Below are 23814 nucleotides of genomic sequence, written 5' to 3' on the forward strand. Positions count from 1 at the left end.
GCTTTAATTGCTCGTATCCCTCGTTGGTGGTATCAACATCATCAAGTACCTGAGCCGCTTCGACAGAGCTTGTCTGGTGTGTCCTTTGTCTTAGTCGTAAGTTAAAGATCAGCTGAACGTGTGTGTGCGCAGTCGAGGAAGTGACTGTAAGACTACAAGCCTGCAGCGATGCATTCAAATGTCTGATTCAGTCCAAAATCTCAAAGAGATTCAAAGTGCAATGATACCAAACAGATAAAAGCACAAAATCCTTTAGGAGCTGCAACCAGCAACCAGTTTGATGTTTTTAATCCAGAAATGACTCATAATTGATTTTTAGTTGTGCAGTTCCTGTTCAAAACCCCCTGACGAAGAGTCGATTGATCTTAATCTTTAAGAAATTATTCAAAAGATTGTGTTTTTATCGCTCGATTAATATGAAAAATAACGCTCCAAGTAAATATAAAAAACAAGTTTAATTAATGTTTCTGTATTTTATTCAGTCTATTTTCTGTCACTGCTGCGTGATGACATTAATAATAATAATAATAATAAACCCTATTCCTCAGATTGCTGTGACACTGTGCGTCATAGCAGACCTGTGAACATTGTGATTTGAAAATAAGGGTAATTTTCCCTTATTTTGCACAAACTTTTTGCTTTCTTGGCAGCAGCTTCTTCCTCGTCCTCTTCTTCTGCTGTGCTGCCATATTGTATTCGCTCCCTGCTCCAGTAATCCTGCTTCTTCTCCAAACTGGAGATATGCCTGTTGTCATCTCGTCTTTATGCTAAGCTAAGCTAACTGTCTGCTGATGTTCTCCACACAGACGTGAAAGTGGTATCAGTATTCTTGTCTAACTCTCTGCAGGAAAGCGAGCGATTGGTTTCCTCCAAATGTCAAACCGTTCTTTTCACGATGGTTTTCAAGTGCATCATTGAAATTCAATTTAAATGAATTTATTTTAAAGCTGGGGAATGAGTGGCATTTTAAAAGGTGTTGCTTGCTTTGGTGAGGTGTCACCCACACCTCTTGATCCCGCGAGCTCACTTTGACTGCATCATTTTTCTCAATTTCTCCCCTGCTGTATAATAATTAATCCACAACCCACTGAACAACGAGGTGGCGCCGCTGTTACCCTCTGTGACGGAGGCTGCACTTCCTCCAGCTTCACACAGAGACGAGCGAGCCCGCCGCTCTCTGTGGTGGAAACACTGAAATACTTCCAAAGATTCGGCCACACTGAGACATAAATGAGGTTCAGGTTCGATCAAACGGAGGCGTGACGTTCAGTGTGGTGTCCTTGATTAGTTTTAGTTATACTTTTATACTTTAGCCTCATTCATTTTTTTTGACTTCCTGTCATCTTGTCCTCATGTGGACTGTGCAGTCTCCTTCAGAAACAGCCTTGAAGAACTTCATGGAAATGGACGCTTGTATCCCACCTCACATCCCTTCATTCCTCTGCGGGTTCCTTGGCAGACGCGATGCGATCGGGGCTGTTATGAAATTTATTGCTGCTGTTACACAGGGAGTTACAGGGATCCTTGAATAAACTGGTTACATAAAGACTGTTTCTCTGCCGCTGTGGCCGTCTTCCCTCCTCTCTCCCCTCGATCTTTCTCCCCATCTCACCACAACGTACAAGCTCCAACGACTCATGCCTGATTTCGTCGCTTCCCTCCAGGTGACATTTACATATTAAGTTGAAAGCGGACGTCTCTGCACCGCCTGGCGTACGATCCCTGTGAGGTGTCCCACCGAGAGGAGCGAAATAAAGGGAGACGGGGGCGAGAGAGCGAAGTGAGAGACAGAGCTTTCCTCTGCGCCGCTTTATAGTCTTTTGTTTCGGTCCGCTGACCTTTTTCAGGGCAAAAATAAATAAATAAATAAATAAACAAACTCCCAAGATAGCGCTTGTTGTCTTGAGAAAAGTCAGTTGAGCGAAATGTCAGCAAATAAAGCGGCCGAGGTGCAGATGGATTTGGCCCTCGTGGGCTTTGCTTTCATCCCCCACATGAGGGGAAAAGCACCGGCGTGTGTTGTATCTACATTGATCTCTGATAGGTCCAGCGCGGCCGGTCATCCGGAGCAAAGTAGCTCCTCGATCCCGTCCGCGGATGCATTTCTTCTGTTGATTCTGCTGCCGATTTGCCGTCACATGGTTGGACACCTGTTGGTCGCAGAGGCCAACCGGCTTGCCCCTGAGCTCTGTAGTTGAAGCAGAAAATGGGGCAGGGCTCTTGCGTCTGTCTTACTGATTATCTGTCTGACTGCCTCCCCGCATGTTGAAAAATTCACCACTGATACATTTCACGCCAGCCTGTGCAGCCGCTGAGGAGCAGCACGGCCGAGAAATAAATCCTGAGCCGCACAGGCATTATGGTGCGACCGGCGTGCGGCGTCCGGGTCCTTCGGTCAGCAGAAATCCATCTCATTAACCAGCAAGATGCACACACACAGTCAGGAACACACACAGCACAACACGCACACACACACACACACGCACACACCCCTTGAGGCTCAGACTTGGCAGCCTTGACTTTGCTGCCCACAGACAAAAGTCAGAATGCAGCAAGAGGCGGCCAACTTTGTGGACGGGCTGCAGCTCTGTCACGCTGCGTGTTTCAGTTTGCTGCGTTTTGCCTCCACCTGTCTGAACAAGCAACACGGAGACTCACCTGACCGGTCCGGCACACAGCTGTGTTTATGCTGCAATTTCCTGTGGTGTGTTTGGAGCTTACTGGACAGTTGAAGAGTCAGAGGTGATGCAATTTGTACCATAATTTAGCATTTTCCAAAACAAATTCAGATACCAAAGGAATATGAGCTGGTTTGATTGTTTCTGGTTTCTTTATGTACGAGTCAATGATCGGTCATGTGACCTGTAGCATAGGTGCTAAGTATGCCAAAAACATCATGATCATCATACAAAATAGCACATTTACACCATGAGGACACAGAAATCTACAAATATAAATCATTATAGATGCAAAACATTCAATGTAACATCCAACTTCTTGAATTTTTCATCTTGTGGAGAAACAAAAAAGCCTCATCTCCAAATTCTGTGACCTTTAAACCTCATTTTCAAAACTCAGATCTCTTACATGTCTTAATAGTTACAGCAAACCCCAACGCTGTCTGGCTCTAATAGATTCATCCTTTAATTTCCAGTTGTTCTTAAAGAAACCCCTGGAAACTGGAAACAAACCCAGATGTTTCGATGGGCTTGGATTGAAGGCCGCGCTGGTGTGCGCCTCACTTTTCTGAGGTCTCAAAGTTAGATTTCAGATTTTTATTTAAATCAGAAGCCTTCTGATCAATGAACACACACAGGGGAGCCATGAATCAGACATTTAGTGCCAGCTTTTTTAGCTGACGGCATAAAATGCTGCAGACAAACTTCTGTTGGTCCCCAAAAAGAGCTGAGATTTGATCCCAAACCCTGCTGAACGTCACTGAAACATTAAAGGCCTGACAGTAAGCGGCCGCTGATTAAAGACGGTAAAAGCTTGTGTCTCTTCCTCTGATGGAGCAGCCAGTTTCCAGAGGAGCTAAATATTTTGAGCTGTGTGATATCTGAGCTGCCACTATACATTACATCTCCATCCCTCTCCAATTACCAGCATTAGTGTTTCAGCGTTTATCACTTTCTCTCTGACCCTGTTGCTTCTCCGTCAGGAAGTCTTGCATTGATTGGAAGAACCATAAACCTGCAATGAGCATGGCCTGTGGCAGAGTTTTAAGTGCCCCCCCCCCCCCCCCCCCATGCCCCCACTTTGCTGCTATATTCACTGCATTGTGTATTTGTGTATTCCCGCTTGCCTCCTCATTCCATCATAAATGCTTTTTAAACCACTTGACTGGAAAATTGCCTTGGCATGTCAATTTGGCCGAACGGCCCCAGCCGACGCTTTCTGTTCATCCGCGTCTGTAGATGCTTTTGGTTGTTGATTCTGTCATTACTCTCACGTGTGCGTCTTTTTCTACCGAGAGCGAGCTTCTGCATTTATTCCAGCGCTATTCAAGCAGGCATATCAAATAAGCGCAAGGTCACTGAATACTCTTAAATTGCCAGAGGAAGATCAATGATGTTTGGTTTGATTTTATACAGCAAGTAATGCAATAAGTCACTGCATTGAACACGAGTGCACAGCTATGATTAATGGCGCTTCACCGGCATTGGTTTAAGTAAGCAGTCAGAACGCGGTTTAACAGCACACAGCCATCATTTGGATAAATTAATGGGATTAAGTCGCTTTTGTCTCTTATTTTCCTTCAGGTGCTCGAGACATTCCTGGTTAAAGGGGACGATATTTGATCGATCACCAACCAACAGACCTGATGCCATAAGAAGAGCCCGACTGAAGCCTCGGCTGACCATCGACACTACGCTGATGAATGTTAGCAGTTTCCAGTTGTGTGCCATCACCGGGATCACCCATTAAGTCGAAGTTTTAGGCGTTAGTCCCTGGACTGGTGGGACGGGCTTCTGACACTGGGATACCACATGGCTGCAGCAGAGACTTCACTGGGATAGTGACAAACTCAGCACACGATCACATGCCTGCTCTAATCTGAAACTGGGGCCTTATGTCTTAGATTACACTGGACTTACCATCAGTACTCATTAGTTATATCTACGGTGCAGTACATTAGATCAGGGTTCGGGGACTGAGGCTGATTAAGACATTTTAGTACTTTTGTCATGCAGGGAATCTGTGGACGCACCAGAAACAAGCTGGCAACTCAGTCTTTAGGTGCAGCTGACTGCGGATCCTCATTAATGAGCCCATGACCCCTGCAGAAGTCAGATAGTCGGGTGTCAGATAACCACATGTCCTTATCCTGAGATCTAATAGCGGCTGATATTCCCAACATGGCTGCCTGGGTGAGTGCATGCCTGTAGCCGCGCCAGCGTTGTCGTGGCTGGCCGTCGCCGGACGGTCATCTTCCTCGGCCATGACCCGGCTGATGTTGGGCCGGACTCTGGAGCGCATCTGTAAAGGCGTCCTGCTGCTCTGCCTGCTCCACTTCCTCATCATGATGATCCTGTACTTTGACGTCTACTCGCAGCGCTTCGACCTCTTCAGCCGATTCAACAACGGCCGCAACGGATCCAGGAATAATGTCAGCGGAGCAGCAGGGAACGGACATCATTTTTACTATTACAACCTCTCCAGGCCCAACGCCACGTTAGCCAGCTACCTGGCCACAGGCGAGCAGCTGGTGCCGAGCGCGCAGCCCGAGACCAATCAGACGCCGTCCCCCAAACCGCTGCCGCCGTGCCCTGAGAACCCACCCGGCCTCGGTGAGTAATGATGTCTTAAGGTACTTTTTCACTGTCGCCACCAATTTCAAGTGCTGTTAAGAGTCACACGTCGAATGACTACATGACTTCAGGCGTGGCTGTGTTGAGAGGAGCAGACGGAGCCGTGTGCCGGTTTTACTACGTCCAGTCTGTCCCTGTCAGGCAGCCAGCAAGCTAAGGCTAGCTAGCCAGCGGTGTGCAGATGCTGGGCTGGTTTGTTAACGTTTGCAGACGTGGATATGGGTGCTCTGCTCGACATGTTTTGTTAATTCTTATGACAGCCTTGCAGGTGGTGCAGGTCTGCTAATGAAGCCGCTAAAAAAAACATCAGGTTACAGCCACGGTTTAGTTTTCCTGCACCAAATGGACACAAACGGTGTTTTCCGCTGTCTCTTGTGCTCTGAGTTCAACATGTTCGGGCTCTGGTGTCACTATTATGTGCATTAAAGTTCAATACAGCTTATGAAGTCCCATAAAAGTGTTTGATCTGCATGAGTGAGCTTGAAATGAGAGTTTTGTATTTTCATCTCTCTCCATCTTGCTTAATCGTGTTTTCTAATGACTTATTTGCCAGATTTGTTTGTCCAGGTGGGTTGTTGTATTTGTTGTTATTGCCTGTGCGCATTGTATGCCCGATAACGGAGGATTTGCACATCATTGATTAGTGTAATGAAAAGGGAAGCGGAGACCTTGATTGCAGCTCGAAGCTGGGGGGTACGAGTTTATATTCAGTAAATAAATGCATCTCCAGTCTTATTCCAATTAGCGGGAGAGCAAGTGTAGCCATAATTTTGTTTTTCCGGGTCAGCCTGCAACATAAAATGGATTTAATGTCAACGATTTACACTGTGCTTTTTCGACCTTACAGACTCGCAGCGGAGCTATTAGCAGAGATTCATGTGTACGTGAACAGACGCACACACAGCAGCTCAGGTGCTCGCCGCGGCTTCAGCACTATTTCTTTTGTGCCTTAAACAAACACAGATGTTGAAGTAACTAAATTAAGACGCTTCGAGCAAATTAGAGGCAGGCTGTGGACATCTTGTGTAGAAACGAACAAAGTTATCTGTTCAACGTTTTGCAATTTGTAAGAAGAAAAAAAAAAATCAGTGCTACTATAGATACCAGATACAAATCCCATAATCCTCTTTGTGTATTGAGGGAAAAAAAAAATCCATATATTATCACCATAGATGCACCATGGGATTGTCCAGGGTCCAGGCTTGCTTTTCTTTTTTTTAACACTTCATATGAATTGCCCTCATCAGCGAAAAGCTTCCTAATGAACTAGCAGTGGCACACACACACGCGCGCGCACACACACACACACACACACACACACACACACGCACACACACAGTTCATATCTTGGGGAACAAGGTGGAATACAAATGTACAGTTCCCCTGCACATTTGTATGAGAACTTACGCACACACACACACACACACACACACACACACACACACACACACAGACACACACACACAGACAGATATACACACACCTCATTATCATCAGTATCCATCCACCCAACAAATCAGAGGTTGATTGAGTCACACTAAGCCTCGGGTTTACTAAATCTATAATTACATAGTGGACACAAATGTTATCTCACACACACGCACACACACACGCACACACACACTCATCTCTCTCCTGCTCTCTGTCATGAATACTCACAGATAATAAAGCTCAGACAGGAGGAACTGACTCTGACCGGTGAACTCTGATCTCTCTGATCAGCTGATCCTGTTACCAGCGAAGCTAAAACACCCCCCCCCCCCCCCCCGCTATGTTCAGCTTTAGAGGAATAGTCCGAAAAACACACATATTCGCCCATTTGCAAATACCATTACCCTCTATCTGTCTGGTAAACATGCAGCTGCAGTCAGGTGGCAGTTAGCTTAGCTTAGCATGAAGACGGCTCAGTCCAAGTTTGCAGAGAACTCTGAACGTGGCTCCCGCATTAGCTGGTCTTCAGCTGCTTTTCGACTCAGCTGGACGAAGCTCTCGCTGCGGACTTTAAATCAGATTTTGCGTGGTGCTTTTTACGTCTTCAGCCGAGAGATGCCAGGAAACAAGGTGAGAGGGAGACGGGGGCCGGGGGCCGGATGCAGGCCGGGGACCCTGCGGTTCACGGTCGCTGCCTTCGCCTGCGGGCTCCCAGCTCAGTCGTCAATAATCCAAAATAAACAGCGAGAGAAGGACTCGGCTCGGCTCTGGTTGTCTCACACAGATCTCTCTCTCAGGTGCTCTAACGCTTAATGAGTAGCAGCAAATAAGTAAACGCTCTGTTCAATTTTTATAATTGCTATTTTATGATTCCGACTTCCCCCCGTCGGCTCTCGCTGCGCCCCCTCCATCTGGAAAGTTCACTCCTGTTTGCTTTGCTCTCCTCACAGAGCTGATTAGATTTGACGTGTGCATTTGGTATTCTATAGATTTACGTCCACGCAATTAATCCAGTCTTTCTTTCCGTCCTCCAGTTCTAAATTGAGAACTTGTCACTCACACAAAGCGTATTAATGCTACGTTTATTTCCCTTTTGTCAGGTAAGGCTCAGCAGCACTTTGCTGATGAAATAAAAATATGTTTCCTCATTTTCTCCATCTGTAAATGAGCTTTGTTAACTTAATCCCTCGCGAGCGGCATTATGTTAGTGTCAACATTTTTCTCCCTTTTTTTTTTTAATAATATCATATAACGAGGTTTGTTACGTGCTTTGAAATTGGGAGCGGGAGATAAAGCTGTCAGGTTGATTTGTCTGAAGCTGAGGTTCGCTGATTCCATTATTTGGCCTGGAATTGGCTGTCACTGACTCTAGATTTGGCATTCATACCAGGCACAGGTGTACTCTTGTAGCTTATCTCTGCCTTTTCTCTGTGATGGAGTGGCTGCCTGGGGGCTGTAATGAGCAGGAAGGCAGGGAAAGACTGAGCGAGTCTGTTTTTCAGTCACAGGTGCAGAGAGAGAGAGAGAGAGAGAGATCTAATGGATGGTGGTATGATGGCCGGTATGAAGTGAGACAGACAGAGAGGCGGGGTGGAGTGAATGAAGGAACAGCAGGTGGAGAGGTGAGGGGGTGCTGGGGGGGTGCAAGGGAGGGACCTTGGATGGAGGTATACACACACACACACACACACACACACACACACACACACACACAGAAACAAACAAACAAGCCCTTGGCTGTCCCAGAACACCAGCTGACAGGTGCTGCCTGTATGAGTGGCGAGCATCCACACTTTATATCCTGACTGCATGCGCGCGTGTGTGTGTGCATGTGTGTGTGTGTCGGCATGTGGGATATGCAAATTAGATGTTCATCCAAAAATGTAACCTAGTCATTGGCAAACATTGCCAAAATCCGTGTTGAAAAGCCGCGTCCTTCCTCTGAAAACTGGGGATTTGAATTGAAAACGTCCTGTTTTCACCTGTTTTCATGGTTTTTATCTCCACGCGGTTCTTTAGAAAGTGCCTTTTATGTTCCACTCGTTTGTTTTGCTAACCACACCGTGGTGACGGACGTAATTGCCAGCTCCTCAAATGTGAATGTCTGCTGGAATTCTTTGTCTTCTGTGACAAAAAAAAATGAATATATTTGGATTTTTGGACAGGTGGTTTGGCAAAACATGGAATTTGAATATGACAGTCAGAGCTCAGGGAAATTAAGATGGAGAATGTTTTTTTTTTTTATTAATTCCCAACATTTGACATTTTGACAATGACTTGATTAATCAGTGATGAGCACAATCACTAGTTACGGCCCAGTGCACGTTTGACTGATACCTTCAAAATCAACACTTTCCAGATACGTTAATTAAGAAAAAGGAAGGAAGGAAAGCCGCTGAAGGCTGCTCTCGTGGTCGGACAACACTCCTGCATGGAGTTGTGAAAAAATGCTTAATGGAGGGAAAAACCCTGATTTCTATAAATTGCGTCCACATTTTGCCTTTTTCTTTGCATCAAATTGTGAGTCTGCCGGTGTTCTCTCTGCAGAAATCACAGGGCGTTAGACGAATAGGAAGAACGTGTTACTGCCTCGCTTCTTTTCATATTGATATGTCCTTATCTGATTATTCAGTGGGCAATCTCCACATTATGTCTGTCCTTGAGGATAAATCGTGTCTGTGTTTAACACTGTGTGTTAAAAGGATCCACAGACGGCGGAAACCAGGGGGGCCGGGGGCGGGCGGCGGCCTGGGTAACCTTACCAGTCTGACATAATATTTTTATGAATGGTGTCTGCATTTTTTTATCCAAACTTAAACTTCAAATGAGCCACCGTCACCGTCAGCTTGACATTTACCTCATGGGAGCCTTCACGGTGTGTGCGCGTGTCGTGAGTTGGTAAAGCGCCATTAGAGAAGCTAACACAGATGCATGATTACGCATTGCAAACATGAAGAGGCAGAATCAGAAATCTATGAGTTTCTCCAAAGCAAGCAGACTGGAAGTGATGAGCACGCCGCTAATCCAGATTCTGTGCAGCTCTGCACATCCCGCCTGTCTCTCCGTCAGGGATTTTTATTTCCTGAGTGCTGACTCGTGATAATAATGGATGTGATGTTGACTTAGACCTGCAGTGGGATGTATTTTGGTTGTGGACTGGATGTTTGTTCATCTGGGGCTTTGCGTGGCGTCGGTCTGAAAACGTGTTCTGTAACCCTCTGCGTGCCTTGATATTCACACACATGTTCAGTAGACTTTTATGTGCTGACACACAGTTCAAGACGCATCAGCGTGAACTTCTTGAGCAATATTGAGACGCGCTGCAGTCCGGCGTAGCACACATTTCTGCACCGGATGACTTCACCTCTTTCCTGTCTGTGTATTATCACCGACCTGTGATGGGAAGCCTTTTTCCTCCCTTACCTGTGGACGCTTTCATGTGGGACCAGCCTCCAATTAAAAGCAGGTGTTGCGTCTCGCCCGCATTTGACGGCGCTGCGAGTTTTTAATACGCAATTTTCTACTTGTAGCCACTGTGCGCTCAGACACACGTGTGTTTGTGCGTGAGTTCTTCTCAAGCTTGAACCCTATTATTTATTCTCGCTATTAATCACTTCTTCCTACGCACTCGACATGTGAGCACGCACACACACACACGATACACACACAGCTCAGTGGGAGGTTAAAAGCTGTTTTCCAGGCCTTGTTTTAATTGGGTGCTCTGCGGGGGGTTTCCCAATCAAATGCAATTAGCAAGAATGAAGTGTTTTCTTATGTTGAACAGAACTGCGGATGTTGGCTTCAGAGCAGGATGCACCTGAGCCGTCCTCCTCCAGCAGGACGGGGATATAATGGCTGAGCAGAGAAAAGGTTTTGTTCCACTTTCATTAACAAACATGCAATCAGGAAGATTTCACAGAGCTTCCCTGAGTTCTTCCTGCATTGTCTCCACGGCCAGCTGCGATGCACGCCTTCACGTGGTCGTCAGACTTGGGCAGATGCATTGTGGAGGAACCACAATGGCTGCTACTGCTGCATCCAGTAGACATAAGCTTTCTGTAGGCAGTCGTGATGTTTCATTTCCTGCTTGTCTTTACTGTACATGGCGAAATGTGCTCTCATGAGTTTCACTGTCAGGCTCAAAATCTGCACCTTTTCTCCCCTTTTTTTAGTGTTTTCATCTTTTTCACCTTCTCTTCCTCGCTCTCTGCCTCCTCTCTCTGTCCTTGCATGATTGAACTTCATAGCCCGCTGTCCCCCAACGTATTCAATTCACAAAAACCACAGAAAAATAATCACTTGTGGAGTTCCTCATTCTGGTGGCTGCAGATCAAGCAGAGCAGCCCAAACGCCCCTCTGGAGTAGAACAGCTTGAAGTTATAATTCCTGCGCCGTGGCGAGGGTCCGCCCTGACCTAACAGCCAGTCGCGTCTCCCATACGAACGAGGCTCTGCGAGGAAGCAGAGGCTCAGTGCTGAGATCCTGCTGCATCGCCGAGCTGCTCATCCATCATGAAGCGTGAGAGCAGTCAGTCTGAGGCCTCCGGAGAGCTCATCTCGGCTGCTTGTATCGCGTTCATTCAGTCACTGTCCGGACTCTTGTGAAGGTTGGAGCAAAGATTTATCAGCGTTGCTTTAAAGTTGTAGAAAATAATCTAAAGAATTGTCTTTAAAGTCAGAGAGTCAGTGTGCGCGTACACGCCAGAGTTGGCCAGTGATGCATTTAATGTGTTTGTACCTTTTTCAGTTACTTGTTAGCTGTGTGACCACGAGCTGGATGGAGGGTTGATAGCAGTGGACATGCTCCAGGGTACATTAGCTTTGCACATGAGAGCACCCCAGAAGAGGTTAGAGGCTAAAAACGGGGAAGAACACGCCTTTGGATCACTGCATATTTCCACGTTGTGCCTCCTAAGATGCAAAGATAGCCACTGGTCCGGTTTGTTGGCAAGATTACAGGAAAACGGCGGGCAAGATTTTCATGAATCTTGGGGGAAGGGTGAAGCAGGAGCCGAGGAAGGACCCATTAAATTTTGAAGATACGTGATACGAGAGGGGTGGAGGTAACAGTCAGTCAGTGGGCGTGGTTTCAATTCGCAGTTTAGCCTGTTTTTCAATTCATGTCCACTTCATCACTTCCACTGTCGCTCCCACCCTTGAGGCCACTTTCCTTAGATGACAGATTTCAGTTTTGTGTTATGAATGATGAACCTAAGATGGAGAAAATTAGGAGTTTGCCTCGTATCAGGACTATTTTAATCGATTGAATGTGTAAACGCTCTACAAATACTCACTCAAGCGTGCGTGTACGGACAGTTTGCAGACCGCCCCCCCACTGATGGACGAGAGGTGTCGTCTTCTTTTATTCATGGGCAGAGAGTAATTTGAATGGAGTGGCATGTCCCTTGTAAGCTGAACTTTACATGTGTGGCCCCTGAGGGGAAAAACCATCATGAGAGCCTGAACCGTTTCACCTCCTCCACCACCTCCTGGCAGAATGTGAAATTAATGTTAAAACGTCTTTTAAAGGCGGACTGAATCCGGGGAGGCCCGTCCCTCCGCAGACCCTCGCCTTCCCGGTGCTCAGTGAATGAATGAATTTGTTGCACAGCATGTTTTATGACCTGCCTCCTTCATTTTTAATAAAGGCTTTAAAGAGGACTGCTTAGCTTTAGAACAATGCCCAGAGTTAGCTCAGTCGGAGGAGCTCGAGACACATACATCACATTTTACTTACACTTTGAAAAACATCTGAAGCTTTTGACGCCTGTGGTTGGACAGCAGATTTTACGCTCTCACGCTGCCTTGTGTTATTACAGATCCTACCTTTAAAAAGAGTCGGTGGGTTATTTTGAAAGCGTGAAGTCACCTCTGGTGTGTTTCATGTTCTTCTGACTGACTGCAAACAAATCAAGAGCTTCAAACAGGAAGTCGAATGGACTGACGGTGAGCTGGTTCATTGAGCCGTCAGACGTCAGCACATGAACGAGACCACGGTGACTCACCTTAATGCAGGTATTCATCGTCTCTGCTGTCACAAAGAGCGCACTAAGAAATAATGGAGCATTATTAGTTGCAACTGGAACTCATTACTGGTAAAAACAGGCCAGAAAAGCAGAGCAGGGAAGTATCATCAGAGCTGTGTTCATCACTCACAGAGAGTGGATGAGCCTGTAAAGCTTTCAGGCAGGAGATTGACGCCCGGTAACAACGCACCATTTCTTTTTTGTTTGTGAGAAAGACGCATCTCGTCCTGTCATATTACGGGTCAGGTGGTTAGTGTGTGTTTGGGTGTTTGTCGAGGAGCCTCTAAACATGCAGTACAGTACCTGTACATCACATCTCTGTTTTAGCTCTTTCACTTCCTGTCGGATATGCATGCGTGTTGCCATCCTGTACAAATATACAGCGTCCATCACCAACACAGATGAGGACATCCCTTTCCTGACGCGTGCAGTGACCACCCGCTGACGGACTCGAGGTGTAGTTTTGTCTGCTTCGCTGTCACACGGCCTATAAACCACTCACGCCTTTGATTTGAACCAAACCAGAACCCTCCTTTTCAAGCCGTATCGGCCGTGTTGTTTTGCCGGCAGCAGGATCGACCAGCGTTCCCACCAGCCGAAACAGAGCGAACCAGGCAGGAAAACCCACCAGAGTTTGTTTAAACCACAGCAAATAGGTTGGATGTAGCAGCAGCCACAAGCTTCCCTTCATGAGTACTGATGAAGACAAGGATCATATCAAAAGTCAATCATTGCATTCCATGATCAATATCTAATCTTCAATAGGTGATGTTTATTAAATAACAAATGCTTCATTAGCATCACCTCACTCTTTATTTAATAAACGTGATGGATCTTTTCTGCTCCATTTTCCAGAAACTGCGTCACGTCTAATTCATGTTACTGTACAACATACGCCAGGTAACAATGAGTTCAGTGTTCATGCTTGAAATAAACCTCACCTGGGATCAATTAAGGCTGACCTCATCATTCACACCATCTTCTGTTTCAGGCTGTATTATCTGTTAAACTACGAACGTAAGCTCAACTAAAATAGCCCCGAACTGATGTCTGGCGCGGGTGTCTCCAGGCCTGTCGCTGTGTTTATTCGGCAAGGAAATAACATCAGTCCGGCGAGAAAGGAAAACAGCCCATTTTCCTCGCTGCTTTCAATCAAACCAATAAACAAGGTCGTTCCCTTCAGAAGCACATTGCTATGCACTCCCACACAGCGAGGAAGCCGCCGCCGTCGCCGCCGCCACGGCCGTGGAGGCAAAGGGCTCTTGACAACATAATGGCTGCCATAACTTCATTAAAATGGCCCTGCTTCCCCTCCTCAGTGCCATTCACGTCTTTTCTCAGCACCATTCTGCTGCGTGTGTTCGTTTCCATCCACGTGTGGCAGCTTGATTAAATTAACCGGCCCGTCTTTCCAGCAGTCTGTCTGGGTATTTTCTTACTTTCTCTCCGTCTTTCTTTTCCCTTTTTTCTTTTTCTTTACAAAACATTTATCTCCTCAGTGAAGTTCTCCGTTATCTTCGTTTAGAAACTGAATGCACACATGCAGCGTTAGCAAAGCCCGCCCTCTCCTCCGGTGAAATATGAGCTGGAACTCGACTGTTACAAAAGGTGAAACGCCATCGAGCGCCTCTCTGTTCCCGTCCTGGCTGCTCTCTCATGGCTCAGTGATACTGTATCAACTCAGCCGCGTCTCGCCGTTCGGCAGAAGGCAGAATTAGACCTTCACCGACACCGCGTGGATTCACGAAATGTGATGCGAGACTAGACAGGACACCTTCAGGACCTGCTTTGAAGTGGTCAATTGGTGCTTGAATGGTGCAGATTGTTCCAAGGCAGATGGTCCCGTGTGCCCTTTTAATGGATGAACACCAATGGGAAAACTCAATGGTGCCACCAATGGATACCAGCACAAGAAAAATGCTAAAAGTATCAAAGACTGTATTCTTTAATCCTCATTCAATCCTCGCAATTCATCATTTAGTCCACAAAATGGCAAAAAAATTGTCAACATTGCTCATCATGATTTCCCAGAAGCCCAAAGTGACGTCATTTACTTTGATCAATCACAAAGAAAAGCAGGAAATCCTTCATTTTAGAAGCCAGAACCAGCAAATATTTGACATTTTTGCTTGAGAAATGACTGAAACTTTTAATCCATTATCAAAATAGTGGGAAGTTTTGTTCCATCAACTAATCTATTAATTGACTACTCGTTGTCGCCGTAATCCTCATTTAAATCTCATTAAATGACAATGAAATAAATCAGAACATTTCAAATGAAGCTTTTTTTAACTCAAAGTCTCAACTTCTCTGTGTGTGTCGCCAGACGTGTTGTCGACGTGGAGGACGTGTTGCCCTCTGGTTCTACGAGCCGGTGTGTGTTCGCGCTGTACGTCTGTCTGTACACATTATACTGTATTTCGCTGCGTGTGTGTGTGCCGTCTCGACGGGGTAATAAAACGCCTCCTCTCATCTCGGTCCTACCGGTTCAGATTGACTATTAAGATGTGTGTGCTCTAACAAGCAAGCTCTCCAGATGATAAATGACAAAACACACTGCCTCCACAAGGCTGTCATCTGGCAAAACGCTGTCGTGTTCTCTCTCTCACACGCGCGCGCACACACACACACACACACACACACACACACACACACACACTCTCAATATCTCACTCCTGCCTTTCTCACCTGCCTCACGGATTTTGTTTCCTCACACACATTGTTGATACAGAAAACAGGGAGATGAGATTTTGAGGAAACAAAAACATCTACTGTAGGCTGTCGATGTAAAACATGTCAGCATTTGAGGAAACAAATAAATAAAACATCAGCAGTGGTTCAAAAAACAAATATAAGGAATAGAAAAGGCAGCGGCGGTGAATATAGGATGGGAATGACATTTCCATACATAGTACCTGCGTGGCGCTGTGCAGTGAAGCTAACGCAGAGTCTGGCTCCCCCACCTCATTCATACAGCACAGCACCCAGATAGTCTTAGAAATATCAGATTTTTAATGTTATTTCCAAACTGAATTCTGCAGATATTATTTAAAAACATGAAAGAATCTAAACAAACTGGTCTCCACTGCAGATGTAAACCTGCACTGTGACACAGTGAGGATTATGAGTGTTGTCATTGGCTGCCAGACAGCAGCAGCAGCAGCAGTACATGCAGGGTCAGGTTAGACGTGTGGACCGGACAGGGACAGGATGAGAGAGATGGAGAGGGACGAATCGAGGAGTCAGCTGATCAGCTGGAGGGAGAAAGTAAGAGAGGAGACACGGGGTGCAGGAACAGAGGAAACGTAGGCCTCCTGCTGCACAGCATGTCACTCAGGGGAGGTGTAGGTGGTCCGCTGGTGCAGCAGAAATGACTGAAGAAGAAAAAATGTTGTGCTTTTTTTTGTAATAAATCCCTGAGAGAGGGCAGGTGGAACCAGGTGAGTGCTCGGCCGTAACGGGTGCACACAAGACAGATGAGCACTCCCTGTTTTCTGCGTTTGAGCCATCCAATCAGGCGTCTTGTTTCCTGTGTCTTTCTGTTTTCTAATTGTTTTGCATGTGTTTTAGATCGTGTTCGTTTTTTGGTGTTATTTCCGAAATGTCATCATTTCTGCTACTTTGTTTCCGGAAGTTTTGTATTTTGCAGATTTGCATGTTTTCTCCATTGTTTCAGAGGGAAAATGTCTGAGGTCTTTGAGCTCAGTGAGTGTCAGTAGTTGGCGTTAGGACGATGCTGCACAGCCGGACTCTGTAGTGATGATTTATTGGTGGCGTTGTGAGACCTGCTTTCTCTGTCTGTCTTCTCTGTTTGTGGAAATGTGTGGCTGTGTGTCCAGATGCGTCTGCGCCGGCGTGTCTTTATGTGCAGTTAACAATGGTTGGCATGAGAAGATCAAATTTGCTGACATCATCCATCAGCCTGTTAGTGCAGGAAGTTCCTCTGATTGGTCAGGCAGAGAATAGGACTGAACAATGTTTGATGATCTGAAAATGACCTACAGTACTACACAGCACTGCAGTACTGTAGTACTACGCCTGGTTTGGTTACAGGCAGCTTGTTTGACTGTGTGTCTACTGCTAAAATCACTAATGCTCAGGTCTAATATCACTAATACAGGTCAGTGAGGCCAGATGTCTGTGTGCCAGCTGCAGCTTGTGAGTTAGATGATATCATGATACCATTTTTTACCCATTTAACAGCTTTTCCCTGATTCCATATTACATAATATTTCTATTTCTGCTTAGCATTGCATTGACAACGGCAATAGAGACAATCGTCTCTTTCAACATCAGACTCATAAATTAACCACGTGTTGTCTGCATGCTGACATCTTTGAATACACTGAATCTTGTCCCTTTGTCAGTAAACGTTTTGTTGTGTTATCGCCTCTTTATCAGTAACATCTGCTACTAAACTGTGACTGTGACCGTTTGATATGGGTTTGTACCGATCAAAGGATGGATCTTGTGGGTGGATATGGATGCTTGTTTGAGAGTATTCCCCACAGTATTTTCTGCAGCGTTTCCCAGAGCCAGAAAGAGAACAGTGTGACTCTGAGGTTACTCCGTATTTGCCATGTCGTGCACCGCTCTCAGCGAATTCATTTGAGTGTCCTAAATATGCACCACTGCATGTCGCGCCCTCAAAGATTTAAGATTTAATGTCACACCAAAGTGTGTAACAGGCGACTAAATGAACACGTTCTTACTCAACGGTCAAGTTAGCAGCAAGAAAAATGCAACATCTGGGTAGAATTTCAAAATAAAGTTTCAGGGGGAGGTCGTAGTTTTGTCGGGCAGCTTACTTGGATAGGTTTAGACCATCGGTTAGGCTTGAAATAACTACTTCCTTTAAAACATTGACACAGGAACCGAACCCTGAACTCGTATGTGAAAGTCCCGTGTGTGGTCCACCTCGCCCCATGGTGGGATTAATCGCCGTTTCTTCTACGTTTGTCCATCGCTCCCGTCGTTATCGCCCTCTGCTCTTTTCAGACCTTGGCGAGGCAAAGCACCTCGAGTGGATCGGCGGGTGTGTTACCCACGGTGGCGTCAGACTGGGCTCATCGTGGAGAAAATAGCTGTTTTTTTATTACAGTGCCCTGTGAATGGTGAATGAGTGAAGACGGGGGTGATTTTGGACTGTCTTGTGTCGGCGTGGCAGGAAAGTTTGGGCAGAATATACAGTGAAAACAGCCACCGTTCACGTCTTTTTCTAGGAAGTTTCACACAGCTCAAATATACAGAAAGTTTGTGACGGGGTGAGAAAGGCAGAGAGGGAGGAAGAGGAGCGGAAGACGCTGTTTTATAGTTTGTTTACAGCAATCTAATGTGTTGTCACAAACAGTGAGTTTCTGTCGCACTCATGGCTGCACACACTGCGCTTTTCAATATTGTAGCAGCTTCTGATTATAAAACTAAATTAGCTGACCTTTAGCTGCCTTGATTAGTCTGCAGAGCTGGTGTTGATGTTTAAGAGCTCTCTGAGTTGATGTTGGAGCTGGTCGTCGTTGACTCCATTAATTAGACCACTAATCAGGGATGAGAGTAATCACTGGCGCCAGGCGAAGAATCCTCTGGATGTGATGTGGAAAGAGGATGGAGGTGTACAGTAAAGGTCATTAGCTATGTGCCTCTGAAAGTTTCATCCAGGAGTTTTCCTCCTCGGCGCTTAAATGCTTAGAGCGAGTTGGCTCAGAAATGCTTAGATTTGCCTTGGACGAAGAGTTTAGTGGCTGTGATCTGTTATCCGTCCTCCTACTCACGTTGTCATGTTCTGACGAGGTTTCCCCAAATCCGTGACAACACTCCTCTGTCACTCTGAGTGGGTTTGTGCGTTAGGTCGACTCTTAGCAGCCCATGATTGTATTCAGAAAGAGATGATGTAATTTTTGGGTCATGCAACAGCTGCAACTCTCATCAAACCATGAAATCTCAGCAAGCTGTGTGGAGATAATGTCATACGCTAAGTGCTGTTGATGTCTTTGTATTTTGCTGCGCGTAGAGGGACGGCCATGACGGTCAGCCGGTCAGACCGCCACTCAGACTGTGCTGGATGGATTGCCATGAAGTTTGATTCATATATTCATGGTCTCAGGAGGATTAACCTCATGACTCTGGTGATCCCCTTACTTCACCTCCAGTGCCACCATGAGGTTCATATTTGAGGGTTATAGTGAAGTGATTTGAAAACTATTGCTAACCATGCCGTGAAATACGGTGCACACCTTCATGCCCCCCTCAGGATGAATTGGTGATCCTCTGACTTTTTATCTGGCCACCATCATCTGGTCAGAGCTTTTGTTTATGACCAAATCCTAGCAAATATAATCATATTCCCATCAGCTTTAGTTGCATTTTGTGTTTAGTGCTAATGAGCAAATGCTAGCATTTAGATGAGAGGGAAGAGCTGTGGAGGATACGCACTGCTACACCTCCATCCTGATTGGATCTGACAGAGAACCCGAGGACACGCCGTGGTAGCGTCTTATAAATTACAAGGTAGCCCCACGTTAAAGCACGGCCTGCTTTATCGTCTATGTTAGGGACCATAGGGACCATAGTTGCTATAATTTACAACATGAGCATCCTGCTGTACTGAAGAAGACTTGAAGCTAGAAATTTAAAAAAAAAAACTCATTAGGAAAATGTTTACTGAGGTAATAAATCAAGTGAGACGTAGAGTCATTTTCTCATAAGCTTGCACACAATTTTACTTCTTTTTGCAGCCAGTGCAGTCGCCCCCTGGTGGCCATTAAGGCGCTTCCTAATTGGCTTCACTTTTCAGACCCAGAAGCTCCGTCCGCTGTTTATACAGTCTGTATGTTGAATATATTAAACATTAAGCTTGTTACCAGTGAGCGAGTTAGCATGTTGACAGTAGGATTTAGCCTCACCGAGCTGCATGGCCAAAGACTCCTTGTTAGATTATTGTTGGGTAAATTCTTTATAATATCAAAGGTTTGTTTAATGCTTTGACGTGGAGATCTAGAATACACATCCGTCACGTCACAGCGTTGCCACAGGCAGTGTATAACAGACAACCCCTCATACTGTAATATGCATAAAAGTAAAAAATGCCTCTGCGCCACAGTGCACGTAGCAAAGCACACATGCGTATATGCGCCGGCCTCAACTTGGTTTGATTAGCGTGATCTTAAAGAGCAGGATTGCTGCCAGCAACGTTTCAAAAGCCAGAACTCGTGCTCAGATCAATCACCTCACGTCACGTTGCTGAATCCCCTGTGCTGTCACACAGTTACTGTCGTTCAGAGAGACGGTGAATACTGCGAGTGGGCTGACATTTTGTCATATTCGCCGCCCCGCGAGGTTAGCTTTTAATGTGTCTAAGTAGGTGGATCTCAGTGTTTTCAACAAGGGAATTGCTGTGTCTTGAACAAGCATTCGCTCACAATGCTTTGCATATATTCATTAGTGGTGCCGAGGGTTGCTGCTGTAATGTGCAGCCGCTTTGTAATGTAAAGCTCCCGCAGTAACGACTGAGTGCTGCCTGTTTCACGCTGTCTGTGGTGAAAACTGCAGTGCACCGCTTACATAACCCTGCACGGGCTTCCAGGATTTATCAATATCTCCGTCTATAGGCCTATAATATGTCACCGCGTTAAAGAGTCGAGGCCTTCGATTGGAGGAGAGAGGTCAGACAGAGCGAAGCAGCTCATTTGAGTGTGAGGGCAGGCAGGTTTTGTGTTTGTCTCACACTTCACAAAATTCACTGTTCGAGTCAACGCGATTCACCGGTGCCATCGTTCAAGGCAGCTAAAACAGGGATTGCTTAAGACTGTGCTTTTCAACTTGATGTAGTGTCTAATTTCTATTCAATCAACATCCAGCATCACAAAAATAAAACCATATTCTGCAGCTGCTTCACCGCTGTTACTATGTGTAAATTAGCCGCCCTATAGCTGTAAATAAGTCTAATTTGATATCTAACAGATGTTAAACTGTGTTAAGATGTGATAATTCTGAAGGCCATGGCACAGCTTTGATTATCATTAAGACTGTAGAAAAAAGCATCAACGTACGTCCCACAAGTGCATCTCGAGGCGCTCTTGTGTCAGTTTCAGCTTTCACCTGTGATGACTGCCACTTGGATTCAGCCGCGCGTAGTGAATGAAGAGTCTCGCACTGAATGAAGCGATAGCATGTGTAAGAAATGAACAGCAATATAAGAAAATACGCTGAAAAAGCAACGAAGTGGAGGAATGCATCTCCTCCCGAGTGCTTTCTAACTCTGTCCTCACCAGAAAAATAACTTTATTGGTTGTTTTTCCTCTCGCTGTCGGGAGAGTTATTACTGTCCTCTCTGGTGGAGACACGGGCGGATGCTTTGGCGAAAAAGGTGGTGATTTTCACACTAAGTCCGACAGTTTTTTGCGTTGTGCCAACATAGTTTTTTTCTTTTTAACTATGATCGCAATATTTTCTAACAGAGTCATGACCATGATTTAACCTTGGAGGATAATTGGGGCCATTTTGGGTCCTCATGGCAATCATGTGGTGTTCAGGATTCAAGGCTGGTCTGACTGGATGATCTGTCCCAGTGGTTCTGTAGAGTGAAAGATTTTCAGACATGATTTCAGCATTTCTGACTCCCAAAGTTCGAATCCACCTGAAACAGCCAATGAGAGCGAGCTGACCAGGAAGTTGTTGTTGTTACTCACCTCCAGCTTGTGCTGCAAAATGTTTGCACACAGGTGCAACCAGCTGGCGATGGCGCTGCGTCTCTGTGATTCTGAAGTCATGTTTGGTCACGTGAGATCCCAAGTCGCTGGAATCACCGCTCTGAAATAGTTTAGTCTCGACTGAATCATCTGGCACGTGCATTCTTTTGATTAAAATGGTACGAATCTGTGAAATCTGTCATTATGTATGTGGTCTCTTTGAAATCAGTTGAGATTTGACAACCCTCTAATGTGCATCAGGCCTTATGTACAAAACAAGAAAAGAGAGACTGTGTTTAAGTTTAAGCACTTACTGTATATAATCTGTATGTGTTTATTATGTATATTTCATTCATGTGTATTGCACTTAAACAGCCATTTTTTTTAAATTTGGCATGTTGTAATTTTCAATTTCCCCCATCCTCAGTCACATCATGCTTGTCTTGTACATAATACACAACGTCCCGCCCTATTATGAATAAGTGTGAATCCTCAGCACATAAATAGTTAAGCCGTTGCCAAGCCATGCAATACAACAAATAACCATTACAATTTAATTATGCATGCCGGAGCACAGTAAGAAGTGTTTACAGATGAATGGCTGCCGTGGACCATCATGCCTAACGGATTAGCATTGTGAGAGATTTGATGTGGATTAGTTAAAAGGATTATTACTAGTTGTGTTGCACCAGCGGACTACAAATAAGGGGTTTGGATATATTTGGAATTTGAATGAATGGGATGAGCACTTGCTCCTGTATCACTGGGAAAAGGATCTACTAAAGAATTCGCATCTGAATAGAAATGTCACCTCATCCTACTTACTCTATTTTTGTGGTGTGGTGTTGCATTGTGTTACTACCACCTACTGCAAACACTGGAGCTCTCTAAAAATACCCCCAGACCTTTGAAAGTGTCAAAACGAGGACAATTAAGGAGTGTCAGTTCAAAAAAAGTGTCTGAGGAGGTTGAAATCTTGCGGCTCTTTGTTTTATGTTGGTCAGTTGTTCCACCACTTTACTACAGACTGACGTGAACAACTGTTGGATTGCCGTGAAACTTTGGTACCAATGCTCATGAATTGTTAGTTATTAAGATAACTCTGGTGGATGGTTGGTGTGCAGCACTTTGACAGATACCTTCAAAATTAAATGCCATTCCCATCAGCCTCAGCTGTTCTGTGTGGTTAGTGCTAATCAGTGTGAGTGTGTTAGCATGCTGATGTTAGCGTCGGGCTCAAAGCACGAATGTGCCGAAGTACCCAGGAGCCTCTCAGGGCCGTTGCATGGCTCTTTTCGCTGGCCTCCACAAACCTGCTAGCGGTGCGTGGCCATTGACACGGAGTGTGACCACGCCAACTGTGCGTGGCTCCTTGTTAATGATTGGTTCATTGGTGTGTGAGATCAAGCGTGTCTCTGTCCTTCAGTTAAGTCCACATATTTAGACATTAAAAGCACACAGACATGTATGTAGCTTGTGAGCTAACCTTAGCATCCGGTAACGCCAAGGACAAACAAGAGAGAGAGAGAGACCCAGAAACAAATACTGAACTTTGGTTCAAAGGTTCTGCTTTATGTGCATCATTGGACATACTGTGTGGTCTGCATGTGGCTGCGTGCACTGGACTCTAACCCCTGTACTGTACTAATCTGAGCAGTTTTTGCACTGCAGTGACCATTTGTCGCATGTTGTTTAGGTGTCATTAGTCTGGGCACGCTTCTCTGCTCCCTGTCTAATGTAACTGGGGGTGATACATGAGATTAGATAATATATCGTGTCATTTGGTGCCTCCTGTCTCATGTTAGATGTAACGAAGAGTAAAGACCTCTCAGGTTAATAATTCACCACAGGGGAATGGGCGATGGAGGAGGAAGAGACAGAACCGATGAGACCGGGGAGCCCAAAATGAGGGGGGAAGACGAAAAGATAAGTAGAGGAGGGCTGGAGGAGAGAGATGAGCTGATGATGAACAGATTAAAGATAAATAGAGGAGACGGAGGGGAGGACGAGGGGAGAGGGGGGTCGTGAGAAGAAGTTGGGAAATGGAGAGGAGGGCGGATAGAGGGAGCGTTTATTATGCCAGAGGCAGCGGCGTCGTGTCTGTGGAGAAGCCACATCCTCTACGGGAAGAAGAGATCCATTTAGAGAGTCAGGAGGACACACACACACACACACACACACACACACACACACACACACACACACACACTCACACAGGATGAGCTAAGTAGATATTTGTTTTAATTGATAACTAGTTGGCCTTAATATTCATGAACAGCCATTTTCAGTGTGTAATGAGGAGCTGTGTTACATACGAAATGAAGCGTACACCAGAGCCAAGAAAAGTTTTAATTGGACTTTT

The 23814-nt window shown here is 45.6% G+C and overlaps 1 protein-coding gene across 2 annotated transcripts in view; it reads left to right on the forward strand.

Annotated features, from left to right (window-relative positions):
• b4galt2 (UDP-Gal:betaGlcNAc beta 1,4- galactosyltransferase, polypeptide 2) overlaps positions 1-23814 on the forward strand; it is a 164180-nt gene that overhangs the window by 15041 nt on the left and 125325 nt on the right. For both annotated transcript variants that reach the window (XM_076746038.1, XM_076746039.1), the window contains exon 2: positions 4263-5291. In XM_076746038.1, the coding sequence (XP_076602153.1) occupies positions 4880-5291 (412 nt within the window). In that variant the 5' untranslated portion in view covers positions 4263-4879. The remainder of the gene's footprint in view (positions 1-4262; positions 5292-23814) is intronic.

This window comes from Chaetodon auriga, chromosome 12 (genome assembly GCF_051107435.1).
Source record: "Chaetodon auriga isolate fChaAug3 chromosome 12, fChaAug3.hap1, whole genome shotgun sequence".
Classification (NCBI taxonomy): domain Eukaryota; kingdom Metazoa; phylum Chordata; class Actinopteri; order Chaetodontiformes; family Chaetodontidae; genus Chaetodon; species Chaetodon auriga.